Source organism: Grampus griseus, assembly GCF_964374135.1.
Source record: "Grampus griseus genome assembly, chromosome: 1".
Taxonomy (NCBI): Eukaryota; Metazoa; Chordata; class Mammalia; order Artiodactyla; family Delphinidae; genus Grampus; species Grampus griseus.
Genome location: NC_139017.1, coordinates 43,987,385 through 44,007,178, shown reverse-complemented (window position 1 = coordinate 44,007,178; position 19,794 = coordinate 43,987,385). Strand labels below are relative to the sequence as shown.

The following is a 19,794-nucleotide window of genomic DNA, read 5'->3' as shown; positions in this document are numbered from 1 at the left end:
GGGAAAAAAGAACAAGAGAGCTCTATCCTCTCCAAAGGTTATCACTGAGTTACATACTGTTGTCTACCACACACACACAGTGGTACAGACATACCTCATTTTATCGTTTTGCTTTATGGCACTTTGCAGATACTGTGTTTTTTACAAACTGAAGATCTGTGGCAACCCTGCGTCAAGCAAGCCTATTGGCGCCATTTTTCCAATAGCATTTTTTCACTTCATGTCTGTGTGTGATGTTTTGGTAGTTCTCACAATACTTAAACTTTTTTATTGTTATGTTTGTTATAGTGATCTGTGATCAGTGATCTTTGATGTAACTATTGCAAAAAGATTATGACTTGCTGAAGGCTCAGATGATGGTTACCATTTTTTAGCAATCAAGTATCTTTATTTATTTTTATTTATTTATTTATTTATTTATTTTTGGCTGCGTTTGGTCTTTGTTGCTGTGCGTGGGCTTTCTCTAGTTGCAGCGAGCGGGGGCTACTCTTCATTACAGTGCACAGGCTTCTCATTGCGGTGGCTTCTCTTGTTGTGGAGCACGGGCTCTAGGCATGCAGGCTTCAGTAGTTGTGGCTCGCGGGCTCTAGGGCGCAGTCTCAGTAGTTGTGGCGCACAGGCTTAGTTGCTCCGTGGCATGTGGGATCTTCCCAGACCAGGGCTCGAACCCATGTCCCTTGCATTGGCAGGCAGATTCTTAACCACTGCACCACCAGGGAAGTCCCCAAGTATTTTTAATTAAGGTATGCACATTTGTACTTTTAGACATAATGCTATTGCACACTTAAAAGACTACAGTATAATGTAAACATAACTTTTATATGCACTGGGAAACCAAAAAATTTGTGACTTGCTTTATTGCAATATTCACTTTATTGCAGTGGTTTGGGACTAGCCCTGCAATATCTCCGAGGTATGCCCGTATTTCAGTGGTGATAAGTTGAAAACCTGACAGCCAATTCTTCTACAGAATCCCTAAGCCTCTACATCAACACCTTCCCCTTAGAAGCTCAGTGTGTGAGTTTTTACTCCACAGGCTGGGTGACTTTCAGACTTTGGCACCTATTTCTATTTAGATATCTAGCTTGGTTCCCAAGCAACCAGCCGGCGCCCCTCCCTCCCTCTTCCCCCATCAGGGAGCCAGCTTACTATACTAGCAGAACAGGTCAAACGGAGATCAATCCTGGACAAATCAGTGCTTGAGGGAACTTTAATGAAAGCAAAAAAAAAAAAAAAAAAAAAAATGTGGTGCAAGAACAAGGCAGAAATGTTCTGTTCCAGGCAGTTTTGCCTTGTACAAGTAGAAGGAAGTCACTGAGTCAGAGTTTTAAAGCTGGCATTATTTCAGGCATCATTCCAACTCCTTCATTTTACAGTAATGAATCTGAAGCCCAGAGGCTAAATGACTTGGTTCAAGGTCACACCACTGGAAGCAAAGCTGCAGCTAGAACCCTGGTGTCCAAACTCCCAGGCCAAATCTCCTTCTACTACATTACACTACCATGGGGAGGTTTAAAAAAGAAAGGGAAAGTATGAAGGGTGATTTTTCCATAAATTAAATCAACTTTAAAAGCTAGGCATATTTGGAGAGTCAGAGAGTACTAATATTGTTAGAAAGAAGAAAGGTTTAAAAGCTGGTTAAATCTAATAAAAAATATCCATATGTACAATATTGTAAAAAAGAGAAGGAAGATGGCATTCATGATTACTGGGCTGGCAGGGCAGGGGACAGTTGCATGCTGGGGGTGGGCTGCATGGGCTGCCAGCTTTCCTGGGTTTGCAGGATGCGGTACAGCTGCTTCAGCTGAGCAACAATGTTATCCTTGATGTCTGGAGTTGAGATCTGCAGGCGGACACTGCCACTGTCAAAGGATCGTGTGAAATCACCAGAAAACATCTCATAGATCATCCGAGCCACCACTGGAATGACCTGTTCAGGACACAGAGCACACAGCTATCCACTGAGGAAAGGGTATTTTTAAACAGCAGGAGGGGCCCAAGATTGACGGAAGGACCAGTGAGGCTGTGGGGAACCCACCACTTTAATGTCTAGATACAGACTATGCCTTCATCTCTCTGGACCATCCTGCCAAGGTTCACTTTAGAATGTGGTTCAAATGAAGGTAAAGAACCTAGAAGTAGCATCACATCACATGCCTAAATAAATAACTGCCTATTTAGCAAGACTTTTACCCGAATTTCATCTGCTGCCTGTCTTGATGCACAAATCCACAGCCAGACCCAAGTGGTCTTGCTGCCATTTTCCAGAATGAGAACACGTTCTTAAAAGTACCTCAAAAGGTTTTACTGAAAGAGCTACAAAGAGTCATATCCTGTTAGGTTTCAGCAAGACTCTAACGTCAGTAAGAGAATAAGGTCTCCCCTGAATCAGTCACTCGCTTTGAGGACACTGTATTCTCCAGCCTGGTCCTACTTTGTACAACGTACAAAGCTCAAGTTGCTACATCTGATGGGATTAAAACCCACAGAGGCTGATGGATCCTCACTCAGGGCTCAAGCCCAGACCTAGGGGCTAAAGCATTGATAAAAAGGCAAAGAGTTGTTGACACATTATTATCTCCTCACCTGAACCAAGATGAGTTTCCTTTCCTGAGGTTTCCCATCTGGCCATTCTTCCCCAAAGCATAAGTAGATCTCAAATGGTGGCTGTTTCTCTATCTGTCCTTTCTGGTGGGCAATGAGATCTGCAGAACATGGAAGAGTATGGAGTTTGGGGTACTGGGTCATTCCACACCTACTCAGTAAACACTTTCTTTTATACTGTCCAGAATAGTAGCCACTGGCCACAACATGTGGGTATTGAATTTAAATTCATTAAAATTAAATAGTTCCTTAGTCACATTAGTTACATCTACATACTCAATAGCCACATGTGGCTAGTGGCTACCATATTGAACAACATAAATATAGAACATTTTCATCATTTCAGAGAGTTCTATTGGACACCGCTTAAACCAGACTTAGGGTTCAAATCACATTGGAAAATTCACATCTCAGTGCTCTCCCTAAATATGTCTGCTTAAATTTGCCATGCAAATACGTCCCAAATGAGAAGAGTATACGTTTTGCTGATTATGATGAACAGGGTCACCTTCCAAAGTTAAGGATAAGCTGGTAGAATGTGGGGAGCAATATCAAGGCTGTCTTCTTCTTCTGCCAATAAAGGAGCCATAAGCACCTAAAACTGGCTTCAAATGCACAGCTTTGGAGTGGAACACCCTTCTTTGTTGCCCAGGTCACTTTTCTTTTTCAGAATCAAGGTCCCCTTCTACCGTGACTTCCTCCAGAAGAAACTGTTTGGTTAAGATCTTTGCAGAGATAGGAAAAGGGGGAAGGAAGGAGGAAGACATACTTGCAGGGAGCAGTTCCCATCATCAATGGTCTGAAAAAAGACTCACCACTAAGGAACGTTTCCAGACAAAACAGTTTGACCTTCTTTTGTCTCTCGATCAGGTTGGGGGCAACAAGCGATGGGGCACATGGCCCAGACCAGTACACCTTGCACTGGCACAGCCTGATAGCATAGATGGCATGACCGCTGACCTCCAGGATCAGTCCTCTGTCCATGACGTCTAGCAGTTTGCTGGTGAACAGCTTCTGCTTCTCATTGGTGATGTGCTCCGGACCTGGGAACTTGACCTGCTCCAGGCTGACGGGACCAAAGAGCTCCTCCTGGTCAGGCATGGGACCCAAGTCTCCATAGAAGAGCCTGCAGCCCTGGGGGTTGCTCACCGTCATGGTCTGTGCATACTCCTTCCCACGGTACTGAAATTTGATGTCCAGGTCAGTCACTGCAAGGTGAGGGGGGACAGTGAGAGTCCTGCTCTGCTGCTCTGCCCATCCATCCCTAGGACTCATGCAAGTCCATCAAGATCAAGCCACCTTTCAACCAGCATTCAGGAAGGCCATTGCCATAGTTATCCTTCATGCAACAAAGGGAGACATCAACATATCCCTGGAATATTCACTCAAGAGGCTGCGTTGAAGCAAATAGCTCAAATTCCATCTATACTATCACTGTTCAGTCACCACACCCTAAAGCTAGAATTTCTCCAACCAAAGTTCTGGGTCCCGGTCTCCCCATTTTGTACTGACTGAGTCTTTACATCAATAGGCATTGGAAGGAGCTGAAAACTAAGGCAGCATCTGGTTTGTGTATCATTTTTGACTCACTGTTTAAAGAAACCAGAGGAACAATAAGAAATACCAAGGCATATTTCTGAAAATTACACAGATGAGCACACACTGTTGATATGTTCTAATAATATATCACAGAAGGACACAGTGCACAACAAAGTAAATTTTCACTCAGCAAGTGTCCATTGAACCCTATAGGTCTTATCAAAGCTATCAGCCTCTTGGACAAAATGCTAGTACTCCCCTGGCACCTCCCCTACCATATGTAGTGTGAAAGGGAGGTGCAATGACAATGATTCTTCACTGAGATCAATTTGTACCCCATTCAGAAAGAGATTTTCTCTGGGTCCTAAAGTCCCTCAAAACCCAAGAGCCTCCTTGATCAAATCCAGTCATTAACTTCCCCAACCCACAACTGACCTTGTCCTCAAATCCCCTGGGCAAACTGATAAACCCAGGCCTTCCACCCACCTAATAGGTGAGTAACCTAGAGCTGCACAGCACCAATCAGAGAACCCCCATGGGCAAGTAGGTATGGGCTGGTGACTCATCAGCCAGCCAGGAACCAGACACAGAGGCTGCCTGGGGGACTATTCTATACATGGCAAAGAAATGGAGGCAGAAGGTGGGGCAGGAAATGGACTGTAATAGGAGCTGAAGATCCACCTAGAATATCAAGGCTCACTTACTTGGGAGAGAGCTGATCCACAGCTCTGGAGAGCTATAGAAAGGCTGTATAGGTGCCTGGGGTACTTCCATCTCCAGAGGTTCCGTTTTGGGCCACACTGCTTCGGGGCTGCAGTTGCCCACACTGCAGTTGCCCACACTGGCTGGTGCTATGGGAGAACCTAGAAAAGAAGGATGTGGGTGAGCAGGCAGGAGCACCACACGTGCATATCACCTGGGTCCGAAGCTCTCAAATCTAAAAGGTCCAACACTGGACCACAACTCAGTGTGGCAGCCCATCAGTAATTCCCCCAACAAACACCAAAAGAAATAAGGTTCCCCTGCTTCTGCTTCCTAATCTTATTAGTTCTCTCATAAACTCATAATTTTGAAAACATGCATTTGCTGATGATTAACAGACAAGTGGGTACTCTCTGGGGTTAAATTAGAGCAGGCATGAATGAGAGATTCCCTGTTACAAAATTTGAACCCAGCGATTAAACAGAAACTGGTTGTCTTCCATAAAATGAACTCAACTAAATTGATTGATTAGCTTCGAATAAGTGTTAATGTACAGAAATTCCTTTAAAAACAAACACATACTTTTTTACATGCATGAAACATCTGGAAGGATACTCAAGAACCTGGAAAGATCTGCCTCCTCCAGGGAAGGAGCTGTTCAGACAAGTTAGAAGGAAAACCTTTCAGCTGATTTCCTTTTTGTACCATTATGAATTTTAAACCATGTAAGAGTATTATTTATTCAAAAGTATCCAGTTAAAGCTTTTAAAAGAGAGAATGAAAAACACATCCTATATCCCTGCTATTGTCAAAGTTGGCTCACTCCAAAGTTCACAGATTTTTCCTCCTGGCCTCACCTTTTAAGCATCTATTCTTCAACAATTCTTCTTCCTCTGCCCAACAGCTCTGAAATCAGAGGTTAAGGTTTCTTTGACCCTTTGTGTACGAGTCTGGTTATATCTATGTATTTTACTTTTTTATTTTTAATATATGTTCACATGTTTCCATAAAGGATCCAAGGTGGCCCATAACATAAGGCCACACAACATTAGCTTTAAAAAAACATGAGGGGGGGCTTCCCTGGTGGCACAGTGGTTGAGAGTCCGCCTGCCGATGTGGGGCACACGGGTTCGTGCCCTGGTCCACATGCCGCGGAGCGGCTGGGCCCGTGAGCCATGGCCGCTGAGCCTGCGCATCCGGAGGCTGTGCTCCGCAGCGGGAGAGGACACAGCAGTGAGAGGCCCGCGTACCGCAAAAAAAAGAAAAAAAAAAAAAGGGAAATCAGGATTCTGGAAATGGGTTGCATCCTTTTAAGGGGTGAGAATAACAGAATAAGTCAGCCAAAAATTTGGGAAAGGATCTCACATTTCCAAATGTCCAAATCTTAAAATTGCACCAAGTGGGAATGTAGCTGTAGCAATATTAACCTGAGAGAGCTCTATGATCGTTGTCTTTACTCATCACTTGGTTGCAAAGTTATAAATGACAGAGTAAGTGAAGGAGGGCAAGTAGACAGATAAGAGTCATTTCCTGATTCTCAAGAGAAGGAGCATCACCTAGAGTAGGGTACTCCAAAATCCTACAGGAATCATCTTGATATACTAAATTTTCTAGGTGGCAAAAGTATCTCATTTGACCCTAGCAGCCAGATGGAACTTGGAAAAGTAGTGAAAAGCTACACAACTGAATGCAAGTTATATGACTAGGAGCATGTCAGTGAAAAGTTCAAGTGAAGATGCCGTGGAAGAGCGATTCACCTTGTGTTTGAGCACCCTCAGAATGTGCAATGGGAGATGCAGTACCTGCTCTGTCTCACAGTGACCCTGCAACCTCTAAACTCATCCTTCCTGGGAAGTTGAATTCAAAAAGTCAATTTAAAAAAAAGATAAAAGTCTCTAGTAGATAAATTTTATCAGAGCCTAGTATTAAGAGCTGTAGAGCCACAAGTTTCCCATGATACAGCCTTAGCAGACGCTGTTAAGGCAGTGACAGAAAATTTATACCGAGGGAAATAGCAGAAGAGTTTGCCTACAATTCACGAAAATGATCTCTGCACTTGGCCTGAAGGAAATCAGCAAAATTTATAACAGCTTGTGTATTTGTATGCGGGATTGAGAATGAATTTAATTTTTTAATTTCTCTGAATTATCACATAAGATTCAGAAGATGCTCTCTCTGCCTAGAAGCCACCCCACTGGGATAACTATGCCTACGGAGTTCCTTTGCCTATGACTCCTACTTGCTAACAGACTGGCAGCCTGGCCACAGGGCCTGGTCACTGCTCCCAGTGCAATGGTGGATATGGTGTCAACGGTTGCAAAATCAAAGCCCCTTACATCTTCTCCATGCCTCTGTCCCACCCCCCACCCCACTCACCATTGATGTTCAGGAAGGGGAAGGTGTCCTGGATGGGAACGTGGTGCTGTGACTGGTCCAGCTCATCTTCCTCATCTTCTTCATCCACATCATTATCTTTCTCATCCCAAGGAGCAGATCCAGTGGATCCTACCCGAGAAACAGACACACACAAAGGTCACAGGTGAGCCGCTCACCTTGCACTGTCATCCCTGCAGCTGACCCACTGTTCAAGCTAGGCACTGCCAGCACAGAGGCTCCTTGGGTTCAGTGTGCACCCTCAATGCCAAAGAGTGGGAACCAAGGGTGTTCACCCCACTCCCAGCTCCTCCTACGGAGCCCCAGTGCAAGCTCTCATCCCCTCCCCTATCCAGGAGCTGCAGACCCTACTCCCTTCTCCTAGAAATCTTTTAATTCCTACTCTAAACCCCTTTCTACACATTAGCATCCCTTCTAAGGACCCAAGGAGCACAGCCTCTCTCCTTTGTAAGCTTAATGTGAAGACAGACCCTTCCCTCATGGCAGAGCCTCACTAGATTCACTGGAGGTCAAGTCTAAATAATCTGGCTCTTAGTCGGAACTTGCTAAACATAGAGTAAACATAGGGATCAGGTGGTATTCTCCTAGGAAAAATACCATACAAATTAAATGATCACTTACCCATCATTTATAAAGAGAACTTAATAGCCTTCATAATGTCATGTCAATTGATTCTTAGAACAGCCTTTGAAATACGCAGGAAAGATGAGAACCCAGATTTTATAGTGGAAGAAGCTGAGGCTCAAAAGGTTGAATGACTTGATTCAATGTCCCACAAGTAGTGAAATGGAAAGAACGAGGTTTATAACTCAGACCTTCTAAGTTTTAATCCCTCCTTCTTCTAAACTATCTGGCCTCTCTTCTCAGTGTTGAGTCCCAAGAGAAGTTATTTTTTTACAGAACTCAATAAACCCTCTTCTTTCTAATGCTTTACTGTTCCACTGGGTGGGCAGGAAGACTTTGCTGAGTTTATATCTTTTGTTCTCTGGGTTCTTTCTAGGGACAGGATTTCTTGCTTTACCAGTCTTCAACTTTGTAAGCGAGGCGACTTTCAAGTCGACTATCGCTTTAAGGGTCCAGCCCGGAACCCGGCACACTGTCCACCTTCTCCCCAGCAGCTGGGGTCTCACCTGGGTTAATGATAGAGCCCTGGGGCTGGGGGATGTCACACACTTGATATATCTTCACTGGGTTCATGGGCACCTCCTTGGTGCCGTCGTACATCAGGTTGAATTCCCTGCTCTTGTTGAGCGCACAGCGGAGCTGAGCCTTCCATTTAGCTGGGTCGGGGTCATCCACCCCTTCCTGGTACTTCCCTGTCTCCACAGCCCAGGCCTGAGGGATAGGAAACTGCAGTGAGTGCCTGCTTGTTGCCCAGAAACACTGGAAAGTGTGCCCGCCCTCCCTCATACAGACACAGATACACACAGCCCTGCCTGACCGCCCCATCACCCCAACTCCAATTTACAGAGACTGCAGCAGGAAACACCACACTGGGGACCAGGCAAGGCAGGGCCTGAGAGAAATTAAGCCAAATGCAAATACAATATTTTAAAAAGAGGAGCCTCGTCTCAAGTGCTTGTGCCAGCATCATCTGTCAAGACTACAATGGCCATAATGAAGGGTTGAAAATAAAGAAAAATCTGGAACAAATATACACCAAAATACTAATGGTAACTTTTGGATAGCAAGATTTCAGGTAATTTTGTTTTGTTTTGACTTATTTTTCACATGAATTGCTTATATAATAAGAAGAGAAAGGGAGATGCCGTATGATATGAAGAATTTAGGCTTGCTGTTCCCTCTCCCTTCAGTCTTCCATCTGATGCACAAAACTGTTGAAACCAAGTACCTTTAGGAGTAGCAGACCATAGGAGGGCAGGAAGCACGCTCTGGGGGTTCAGCCTGCCTCAGTGGGAGGCTGAGGGCGTCAAGTCCTAATAAACTCACACCACCTGCCTTTCCCTGCTTCCTCAAACTCCCACATTGGGAACATTTTGCTGGGAACACCAGTGGCTGGTGGCCTGGGCCAAAACCAGTGTGGCCCCGCCTCTCTGGTTTTCAATTTCCAGGTCTAACAGGCATTTATGTGTCTGTTCACGGGATATCAGCCCTCCCCCATTGTGAACATATCTCAGATGTCTACACTTTCTTCAGGGCTTGTGACGTATGTGCTGGTGCAGAAAAGGGGGATGTCCTTTGCAGAGGACTCAAGATCAGGAAGTACACGGCAGCTTGTTCAAGTGGACAGGGCATATCGCTTGTCCAGTCCCAACTCCCCGCCTCCGCTCCTGAACGTAGACCACTTCCTCAAGCCGAAATGGAATTTTTCTGGCCCCATCCTTTGAGCTCTCTGGTCTCCCTCAGTCAATCCCTGCAGAGCCTCACAATCACGAGGAAGCTTCTCCCAATAGCCGAGCTAAATTCTTCTCCTCCAATTCACTCATTTCTTCTTATCATCTTCTCAGACCTGGGGGCTCCTCCACTTGATGCGCAGTATGGAATGAAGCAGTCTGACAAAGCTGCTGCCCTTGGGCACTCAGCAGGCTCCATTCCATCCAATCCCCGTAGGGGATTTCAGCCTCACCAGTCCCTAGTGTCGGAGAGGCACATCTCCAGTTGCACCTGGCAGTACCTGGCTGCTGCCTCCTCACGTTTTCCCCTCTCTTTGTTGGATCCTCCGTGCCCGCTCCCCCTCTGGCCCCATCCAGCTGGCTTGGGCTGTGCTGACTTTGGCCCAGGTCTGCAAGCTTTCTGTGGCTCCCTGAATCCCTGCCCCTCCACAGAGAGCAGCCAGACTAACATCCTGCTCACGACACAGCCATTCCCCAGGGCCCACTCAGATGATGCAGAGAACCTGAGGCTGAGGCAGCAGAGGGTGGTACACACCACGTGGCAATCGCTGTGCTTTATAAACATCCCTTATTCAAACCCATTCTGAGTCTTGCTTCTGAGAGTCTGGTCACTGGGCAGGTCCCTATTTCTCTTCCTAAAATGGACACAAGTCTCTGCATTTTTATGGCAATGTATGAGTCCCTTCCCATACACTGAGTTCACTCAATTCTCACAACAATCCTGTGAGGCAGGCAAGACTGGTTTTAGCCCCATTTTACTGAAGGGGAAGCTAAAGCCCCAAGAGATTATGTGACTTGTTCAAGACCACACATGCAAGTGATGGTAGTAGGATCTGAAGCCAGGTCTTCCAGCTCCTGGTCAGGAGGGGCCGTCTGATAATGGGGGAGCTGATAGGCCTGGGTTCAAACCCTAACCCCACCACTTATTGGCTGTGTGACTTGGGCAAGTTACATAGCCCCTCTGAGACTCAGCTTCTGCATCTATAACATGAGGGTGCCGCCCCCCTTACAGTGTTGTCGAGAAGCAAATGAGATAACGGACCTAGGGTAGGCAGCGGGCACCCACTTAATGCTAGTCAGAACTGCCCACACCCCATATCCTGCCAAAGGCCTGTCAGAGCTTGGGATCTGTGAAAGCACCCTCACTCTTCTCCTGACACCCAGGCCCTCCCTTAGCATTCTGCAAACAGATACACAGATATAAGTAAGACAAAGCAGCTTCCCACAGCCAATTTTTCCTCAAGCCCTAAGCATACAGAACATTCTCACGAGTGGAGCTTTCAGGAACCAGCCTCCTCCCCCGCGGCCAGCCACCACCAGGCACTTCAACAGCAAGTCCAGTTTCAGACCAAGGCCACAGCGAGAGGCCAACTGGGCCAGGGCAGGCCCATCCCCCTCTGATGCCAGCTCCAATAATTGGTGCTGATTTACGGATGTTTTCCTTACCACTTTCATGTCATTATTTAATTTTTACATTAAAAGCATTCATTTACTTTCTAAGTATTCACAGGCCAATTTTTTCTCTACCTCTCATCTCTACACCCAATATAACTGAGTTGGGTGGGAAACAACTGTAAGTTGGCTCTCCTTTGAGGTGTGAGCCCACCTTTCCTGGCCCAGTCTCAGCAAGAACCTGGAGCATCAATCTTGAGGGGCTCAGGGTAGGGACTGGATTTCACTTCTGACTTCCCCAGTCAGGGAAGAAATGGGGAAACTCATTTCTCCGTGTCTTGGGAGTGCAGGAACTAAAGCTACTCATGAGATGGAAGACTGACCAGCACAGAGAAGCTGGTCTGGAGCAGAGGCATGGGCTCCGGAGTTACAAACCACATAATACCCCTTCCCACAACTAGCTTCCCACCTACTTCTGTCTTAGACTTTGGTTTCACTTACATTTTATGAAATGCCATGTGATTCAATCTTATTTTCAGTGAAGCAAAATAACTCTCACATCAGAGCTACTCTTCGGTTAAGAAAACATATTTGTAGAATAAAAACCTGTAATTAAATCGCCTTTCATTTTTAAGTGGAGGTTATGGATGGGGCAAAATGTTTTAACATCAAAAGAAAAACTTGCAAAGGGCCCTCGACACCCATGCTACAGGCTGTTAGGAGCCTGCTAACACTCAGTAGCTGTGCCCTGATCTGGACAGCCATTCCCGGGCCAGGGCAAGAGCCCTGAGCGAATGAAGGGTTGATTGCTGGCTGACCCTTGGGAGCTCTAGAACAACCACAGCATACACGCACTTACAGGAGTTTAGCCAATCACACCTGGGATCCCTTGGGATGTGAGTTGAGTAGCTTTGACCAATGGGAAAGAATAAATGCCCTCAACCATAACAGACATGCCCCAACAAGAGAAATTACTATGCCTGCTAAGTTTGCCCCCGCCCCACATCATAAACATTCTCTTTGTTGCATGAGCATTTTGGATCTAGTACCTTCTTCAAGCCAAAATTGAAAACAGAAGAACAAAAAACCAGAAAGGTCTGAGAGAACAGGAAAACACTTCAAGTCAGATGGTAAAAGAATACCTTTACCTTGAAAATGGTATTTTCCTCCTCCTGTTGGGGGCTATGCCGGGTGGCATGTTTCCAGGGAATCTGGAAGCGTTTGGAGTCCCTATGTAGCCAGATGAGCCCAGGGTACAGGCCACTATCCACTTGGGCCACCAACCAGGGCTTCAGCCGAACTCTGCGGGGGTGGAGAGCCATGATCTGGGTTGGCGGGAGGGGGAAGAAATGGGGAGAGGAGAATTAGGCCAGCCCCTGGGAAAAGTTCCCAGCCACTGTTCCCATATGATAGAGCTACAGTTTCACTAGATTACAGCAAAGAAACTAAATATGGGAATAAACTGTGCCAGGTGGGGAAGAAAAGAAAACAGGTTAAAAGGTTCTTTTGATTCTTATTCCAAAGCCATTTATTTTTCATGCTCTAGCCAAATCAGACTTATCACGTAAGTAGATCACATTTCTTCTATTTAAATCCTGAGGCAGAAAAATAAAGAGATGATGTCATCCCTGCTGGAAAACAGTCCTTCCGCAAGTACCAAGGGAAGAGAAGAGAAACTGCTCTTTTCAATCTCATCTCGGGAGAAGGAAGAAAAAAGTTATGGAAACAGCAGGTATATAGGCAAGAACTTGAAGCATGCTCTCTTCTTAGACAACTAAGGTGAATGGGAATATTTTAGTAAGAAATGACAGCATCGTGATAAGAGAGAAGTAGGCGAGGGATGGTCCCTGGTTCCAAAGTCCTCACTTACATAGATGAGCAGGCAGTGTATCCACAGGGATCTGAGAGCTGGGCCTCAAGTCAGTTTTCCTTTCTCTGGGCCACCCAAATGCGGGGTGGGGGGGGGGGGTCTGAGCTGGTTATCCCCATGACAATCCAGTGTCTAGGAGAAGGCTTGGGAGCACTGGAGACAAAGTGTAAGAACCCTGCCCTGTATCTGAGTCCGGTAAAGCTAAGATGCCCTAGAATGATCAAATACCACAGTTCCTAACCCTATAGAATACTAAAACCAGTCATAAGACAAGCTCTGTACTGCTAGGACAGCCTCCTCGCCTGGGTCTGTTTACCTCCCCACAGAGGCTGAATTGAACTGATTGGTTGCTGGAGCCAGCCTGGGTAAAGTCTGCAATTGATTCTCATAAAGGGCATAGCGTAGCAGATAACATTCGGTGGCAGCCAGCACTCACAGCGGGAAACAAAGGCCTGCCCAGATTGGGTGCCTAAAGGAAAAAGCAGTTACCGGAGAAGTGTTTGCCTGGGGTGTTGTGTTTAGATTTTTTGGCGTTCTCATTTCTCTTTGTTTTTACTTCAGGTGAGAAAGACAGGCCTGCAAAAGAACGTTCATTCAAAAAATATTTGTCCGTCAGCTACTGTGTGACAAGAGCGACATTAGTTACTAAACACAATGTCCTCATCAGACTCCCTGAAGAAATCCACATTGGAATTGCTCAAACATCCACTGACCTGAGAAAAGGAAGATAAATAAGTCACCTTCCCACCCAGAAAGATTCCCACCTGGATCGCGGTTCAGAAACCAAACCAGCTGAGTCAGCCGAAGGCTTCCCCCTCGGAGGAACTTAGCTTAAGGGGTGGGTCCTAAGGCCACTTCTCTCCCCAGCCAGGCTCCCAGCAAACGGGAAAACTCAAACCCAGCTCGGTCACTGGCACTTTAAGAACACGGCAGGACCTGCTCTCACCTGAGCCTTCTGACCCAATTAACCAAATTCTGCAGCTGAAACCTTCCCCCCTGGGAGCAGCTCACAGTGGGCAGGTGAGGTAGTACCCGGTATTCAAGGGCCCCCCACCCCCATGTTCTTGGCCTTGATGTAGATTGCTCTGTAGGACAGCAAAGTCAAGCTATCAAACCACAGAGAACATTTACCTTATAAGGAGGAGGGAATGCATATTCTCCCCAGGGCAAGTTCTAGCCTTCTCTTCCTCAGTCCTGGCCTGCGGGAAGGGGGATGGGGTAAGGGAAGAACAAAGAGAACAGGGAAATGGGCAGCAAACTGGTCCACCTAGTGAGGGACTTTCGAGAATTTCTGTTGCAATATTGGTCAGTCTTGTGTCGAGGCCTGGCAGACACGTGAAATCCACCTCTTGACAGATCATGGGCTTTGAAGAAAAGGGCTTATCCTAGTTGATCCACAGCACATCAAAAAAAAAAATTAAGACAACCAGGCCAACGCAAGGAACTGCACAGAGTGACGGGGAGGGAGAGGCAGCCGCCTTTAGAGGTCGATGACTAAGATCTAGAGCCCTGCGTTCTCAGCGTTCTCCCAAGATGGCAGTACACAGGAGCAACGCTGCCCCAGCCTCCTCCTCCTCTATGCCCCACCTCCATCACAGCTAACCCTCTCCACCTTCTGAAAGTCCACCGAGATCTCCTCCACCAGCCACCCAGCACCTAAGACTATAAGAACAGGCAGAGAGGGAAACTTTGGAACCAACCAAAATCACAGAGAAAAATATCTAATTAGACATTCATAGGCTGCAATATCAAGTAGCCATTAACATCGAGGCATCTGAAGAATGTTTACTGGATTTGGGAAAATGTTTAAATATGTACTTAAGGGGGGAAAAGGCATCATACAATATTGACTGTATAGTAGTGTCTCCATCTTGTACCATAACATGCACTTGTGTACATAAGCACTGAGAATTGTTGAAAAGGGAAAGAAATAATACATCAATGCAACAAGAAGTTCTTAGTGGTTACCTGGTGATAGGACTGTGGGTGAATTTTATACGTGCCTAAGTACTTTTATATACGATTCACATTTTCCTACAATGACGTGTTTCGATTCACAACTTAAAACACTACGTAGTATTTTTTTTTAACCACAGGAAGCTAAGACATTTCTTGGCCACTGGGAGATATAAAAGATGATGGCCTTCAGCTAATGAAACCACGGTAACAGCAATCCTCTATCTACATAGGCTTAACAGTTTTTACATGCGCTTTTATTTAACGTGTCTGATTTCATCCTCATAATGAAATTATCATCCCCATTGTTATCATCCCCATTTTACAGCTGGGTTAACTGAGGCACAGCAAAGTGTTTTATCTGGGGCCTGGACCCAACACTTCTCAGTCAGAGTCTGCTGTACCATATCCTGCCACTGCACCCAGGTTTCTAAGTCCCTCCCTTCTTCTATACACCAAGAAAGTAAATGAAAAACATCAACAAAGATCCAAGCAGCATGGAGGGCCAACGAAGTGGTTAGGGAGGAGACTGCATGACACCCAGCCTTAAACACACCTAAACCAGAGTTCTCTTTCAGAACACTCTCACCACCCAAATCCCAATGCCCACAGAACAAGCTTAGCCTAGTTTAACTCAGCTCTGGTATCTCTAGCTGCCATCACAGCAAAATTCAAGGCCTGTGTCTCCAACAGGTATTCAACTAGCCAAAGAACAAAGATTTAACCCATCCACTCCCCTCATACTGGGCACTGAGCAGGGACACTATCAACCTCCCCAAGGCATAAACCATCCTCTCTCACACCCCCATTCCAGGGAACAGGTCCCCTACAAACACCTGTACTGCCACCTCTGCGGCCCCTGCCCAGACTAGTTTCCAGGAACATGGCCACCCCAAAGCCAAGATTCAGTCGTCAATGGTTTGGCTCAGAGTAAAACACACACCCTCACTTCTTGCAGACAGGCCTCAGGCGTGGTCCTGCTTTTTCCCTTCCTCCTGGAGAGACCTGAAATGCCATCTTCCAAGTTCCCCAGTCTTTCCTCCATTTAGTTTAGCCCTGTTTAGGGGTAAATTCTGGACCTCTAGCCATAATTCCCACGCCCTGCCTCCCTGCTTGATTGAAGTTGAGGGCTGGAGAGAGGGAGCTACAGGGTATAGGTGCGGCTGTCACGCATTACACAAACATCGAAAACTACTCTCCTAGGTCAACACCAGCCTTCACCAACCCCTACTCAAACGCCTTCTTCCTCTCCCTTCCCTGGCTTCCACTTGTGACATCCACCAAGCGAGCAGGGCTGGGGTAGGGATGACCCCTTTACCACACAGCAGGCTCCCTGTAAACAGTGGCACCCTGGGCCTGCTTTCCAGTCTGGCCTGGAAGACTTTCCCCACTTCTCTACACCAGGCCTCCAGCCCTTTCAGGCGAAGAGGGCCTCACCCCCCGAGCAACCACGCCCGGCGCCACCCTCGCCGGCAAGTAGCTTAGCTACTTGGAAATTCACGGGTGTCTCTCAGGCCCAGGGCAGGGGCCTGACTGCGCTAAACAAATCCCAGGAGAGGAAACAAACTGGCTAAATTTACTGGCCGCCCCGACGCGCAAGTTCCCAAAACACCCACCAAGATCAAGGGCCGGCCGGCCGGCCTGGGAAATCCCCTCTTCGGGATCCAGGGGCCTGCGGAGCGGTGAGCTGGGAGGACCAGCGTGGTGGAGGAGCCTTAGCGCTCCCCGACGGTTGGTGGGTAGGGGCCCGAGAGCCGCACACTCCAGTTGGGCGGGAGGGAAAGGGAGTCGACAGAAGTAGGGGGTCGGTAAGGGCCCAGCGCCCCCGGGCTAGGACCGCCCGAAAGCTACCTGAAGCAGAGCGATGGGCACCCAGCCCTAGAGGGTATCCCCAAACAAACAGATGTCCTTAAGCAAGCTTTCCTCACCCCCACAAACTCTGGAGGGGACGCTTCTTCACCGGCGGGCGTGTCCTCCCTCCCTCAAGCGAGGCTCCAGACGTTGGCGCCCCCCCCTTTCTTCAATCCGGCTGCCAGAAGCGAACGTCCCTCCGAACCAAGTCCCAGTTAGGATCACCCGTCGCCACTGCTCTCCTCGGCCGGTTGGGCAAGCAACACCTGGCTCTGCGCAGGTAGGGACTGCAGGCTCCGCTCCCAGTCCCACACCGGCCCTCACCTTCCCCGCCCAGGTAAGCCAAGCTCACGTCAGCGCCTCGCCTCGGGACGCCGCGGACCCATCTGCCGTCCGGCCACGCCTCCCAGGTGTGGCCACGCCCCCATGCGTTCAGGATTGGCGGGTTGCGAGAAATATGATACTCTGTGTTCCAGGGCAGCCCAGCCCCCCCCCAGCCCCTTCCCCACCGCCCTCCCCCGCTTCTAATCCGGGCTGAGAAAATTCCGGGACTGGAGTCTAGACCTGACCCCTTGGGGCTAGTGGTCTTCTGAACTGGAAGCGACTGGGAGGAAAGATAAGTCGAAAAGACTTAGATCTAAGTCGAGAAGGTGCCTCCCTTCCTTCATGCCCCATAATCACCCTGCGGTATGGAGACGGTTAACTACAAATAAGGATTTAGAGATTCTGCGTTGGCCCTAATACCTGTGGGCCTGTGTAAGTGGAGTGGGGTATTGGGAAGGGACTCAGGACACTTGGTCCCTTGTGAGGGAAGCCCTGTGGCTTACAGGGCAGGAATTCTGCCTTCACTCTGCCTTTTACCCCTATGACCCTGAGTGAGTTGCTTAGCTGCTCAGTTTCAGTTTCCTCATCTATTCAATGAGAATAATAGTCCTGCCTTTTCCAAACACTATCAGGTAATGATTAAAAGCATGGCCTCTGGAGCCAACTACTGATATTCAAATCCAACTCCATCAGTTACTACAGACTTGGGCAAGTTTTTTAAGCTGTCTGGGCCTCAGTTTCTTATCTGTAGAAGGAGGTAAATAATAGTACCCACCTCAAAGGGGCGTTCAAAAAATTACTTCATATAAAGTGCTTGGAACAGTATTTGGCACTTTCCAAGTGCAGTATAAATACCATTTTTATTGGTGTGAGGATAAAAAGTACCATATTGGCATTGCCTCATGGAATAAACAGACATCTACTGTTACGTGAAATTCAAGGCCTGTATGTCCCCTAACAGGTGCTTGATAAAAGTTCCCTCACCTTTCCCACTGCAGAGAACTCCAGTCCATGTAAAATGCACGCTTACAGTGAGCTGTGTACTAGCACATGAGATGTGGAAGCACTAGGCTGTCACAGGTAAGAAGGGGCATAAGCAGGGTACTTAGGTTTTGGAGTTTAAAACAATGAGTTAGAGACCATGATGGAGTAGTGTTATGACTGAATTATGTCCCCCCCCAAATTCAGATATTGAGGTCCCATAACCTGCAGTATCTCAGAATGTGATTGTGCAATACTGTGGACTTGATTCCTAGTCCCAACTCAGCCTAGTGACATAGCCAGCAAAGGCCTGGGAAGGCAGCAAGGTCCAGATCCTGACTCAGGCAGCCTCTGTCTCAGTCACTGCTTGTGGCCACTCTTCCCTTCACTTAGGGGAAGGGAAGGGCTATCTCATCAGCACAGCCAGTCTATTACTGCTGATGAGCTCACCGGACAAGCCAAATCTTCCATCTGGCCCAGGGCTGGGCTCCTGAGACCAAGCAAACAGTCCACTGCAGGTGTGTGTGATGGAGGAAGACCACCAGGGGAGTATCATTTGAGGGGAGCCAAAAGCCCAATGGCATACAAGTATGAGTACACACACGGACATTCACTTTTCCAGTAGCTGAAATTACCATAACTAAGGTGATTTCTTAGCGATCTTCTCTGGAAGACACATTTTTTTTTCTTCTGCTCTGTGTGGCTTGTGAGGATCTTAGTTCCCTGACCAGGGATTGAACCCCGGGGCCACATCAGTGAAAGCTCCAAGTCCTAACCACTGGACTGCCAGGGAATTCCCTGGAAGACACATATTTTAGAATCAGAAAATTTGAGCTGGGAGGGCCCTTCAAATCCTCTAGTCTCGGGATGAGACTGGCTTAGAGATATTTGTTTGACCCACACGTTTTTTGGTTTTTTAAATTTTTTAAATTTTTTGCCTACATTGGGTCTTCGTTGCTGCACATGGTCTTTCTCTAGTTGCGGCAAGCGGGGGCTACTCTTCATTGCGGTGTACGGGCTTCTCATGGCGGTGGCTTCTCTTGTCGCAGAGCACGGGCTCTAGGCACATGGGCTTCAGTAGTTGCAGCACACGGGCTCAGTAGTTGCATCATGCGGGCTCAGTCGTTGTGGTTCACAGGCTTAGTTGCTCCGCGGCATGTGGGATCTTCCCAGACCAGGGCTCGAACCCGTGTCCCCTGCATTGGCAGGAGGATTCTCAACCACTGTGCCACCAGGGAAGTCCCCCACACAGTTTTTTAAACATTGGGAGATTTCACATACACATCCAGATCCTTAGCATCTCTTGAAGAGTCAAATGCTCTGGACAGCCTAGGTCAGCATTTCCAACAGGCAACAGCTGCCCATTTAGAGAGAGTCTACAGGTAGCAGTCAGGACAACCCCATCATATTGGATTCACTCATTTACTTTAATCTCCCGATTCTGTAGGCATATGAGTTTGCAACCTCTAGTCCAAATATCCTTTTTTTAAAGGTGAGAAAACTGAGGCCCAGGGAGGTCAAGTGATTTGCTTAAGGTCACATAGCAAATTAGCCACAAAGCCAAGACTAGAACCCAAGCCCAGAGCTCTTCCCGCTTGGACTCTGTTCAGCACCCCAGCCAGACTCTATTCTGACTGTGCTGCACTGGTCGTTAAGTTTTTTTTTTAAAGTTGCCCGTGCATCTAGACACTGTCGATACTATGGTGAACAATTCTTGTATCACTCTACTGAAGAATCAATGAAAGGGAATAAAGCCGGAGGAATTAAGGTAGAGATCAGGAGGAAATTTCTGGCTCTTCAAATTATGAGAGCTGGCAATAGGCCACC

General features: G+C 47.3%; 1 protein-coding gene across 2 annotated transcripts in view; it reads right to left on the bottom strand.

Moving 5' to 3' along the window:
• Positions 1 to 431: 431 nt before the first annotated feature.
• IRF6 (interferon regulatory factor 6) overlaps positions 432 to 19,794 on the bottom strand; it is a 36,674-nt gene continuing 17,311 nt past the window's right edge. The window contains exons 1-8 of one of the 2 annotated variants that reach the window (XM_082657353.1): positions 16,740 to 16,998; positions 12,134 to 12,310; positions 8,370 to 8,574; positions 7,222 to 7,350; positions 4,848 to 5,006; positions 3,420 to 3,812; positions 2,587 to 2,705; positions 432 to 1,930 (exon numbers count right to left, since the gene is read on the bottom strand). In XM_082657353.1, coding sequence (XP_082513479.1) covers positions 1,706 to 1,930; positions 2,587 to 2,705; positions 3,420 to 3,812; positions 4,848 to 5,006; positions 7,222 to 7,350; positions 8,370 to 8,574; positions 12,134 to 12,307 — 1,404 coding nt within the window. In that variant the 5' untranslated portion in view covers positions 12,308 to 12,310; positions 16,740 to 16,998 and the 3' untranslated portion in view covers positions 432 to 1,705. Of the gene's footprint in view, positions 1,931 to 2,586; positions 2,706 to 3,419; positions 3,813 to 4,847; positions 5,007 to 7,221; positions 7,351 to 8,369; positions 8,575 to 12,133; positions 12,311 to 16,739; positions 16,999 to 19,794 lie in introns of those variants that run through there. The other variant, XM_082657354.1, reaches the window with a different exon arrangement.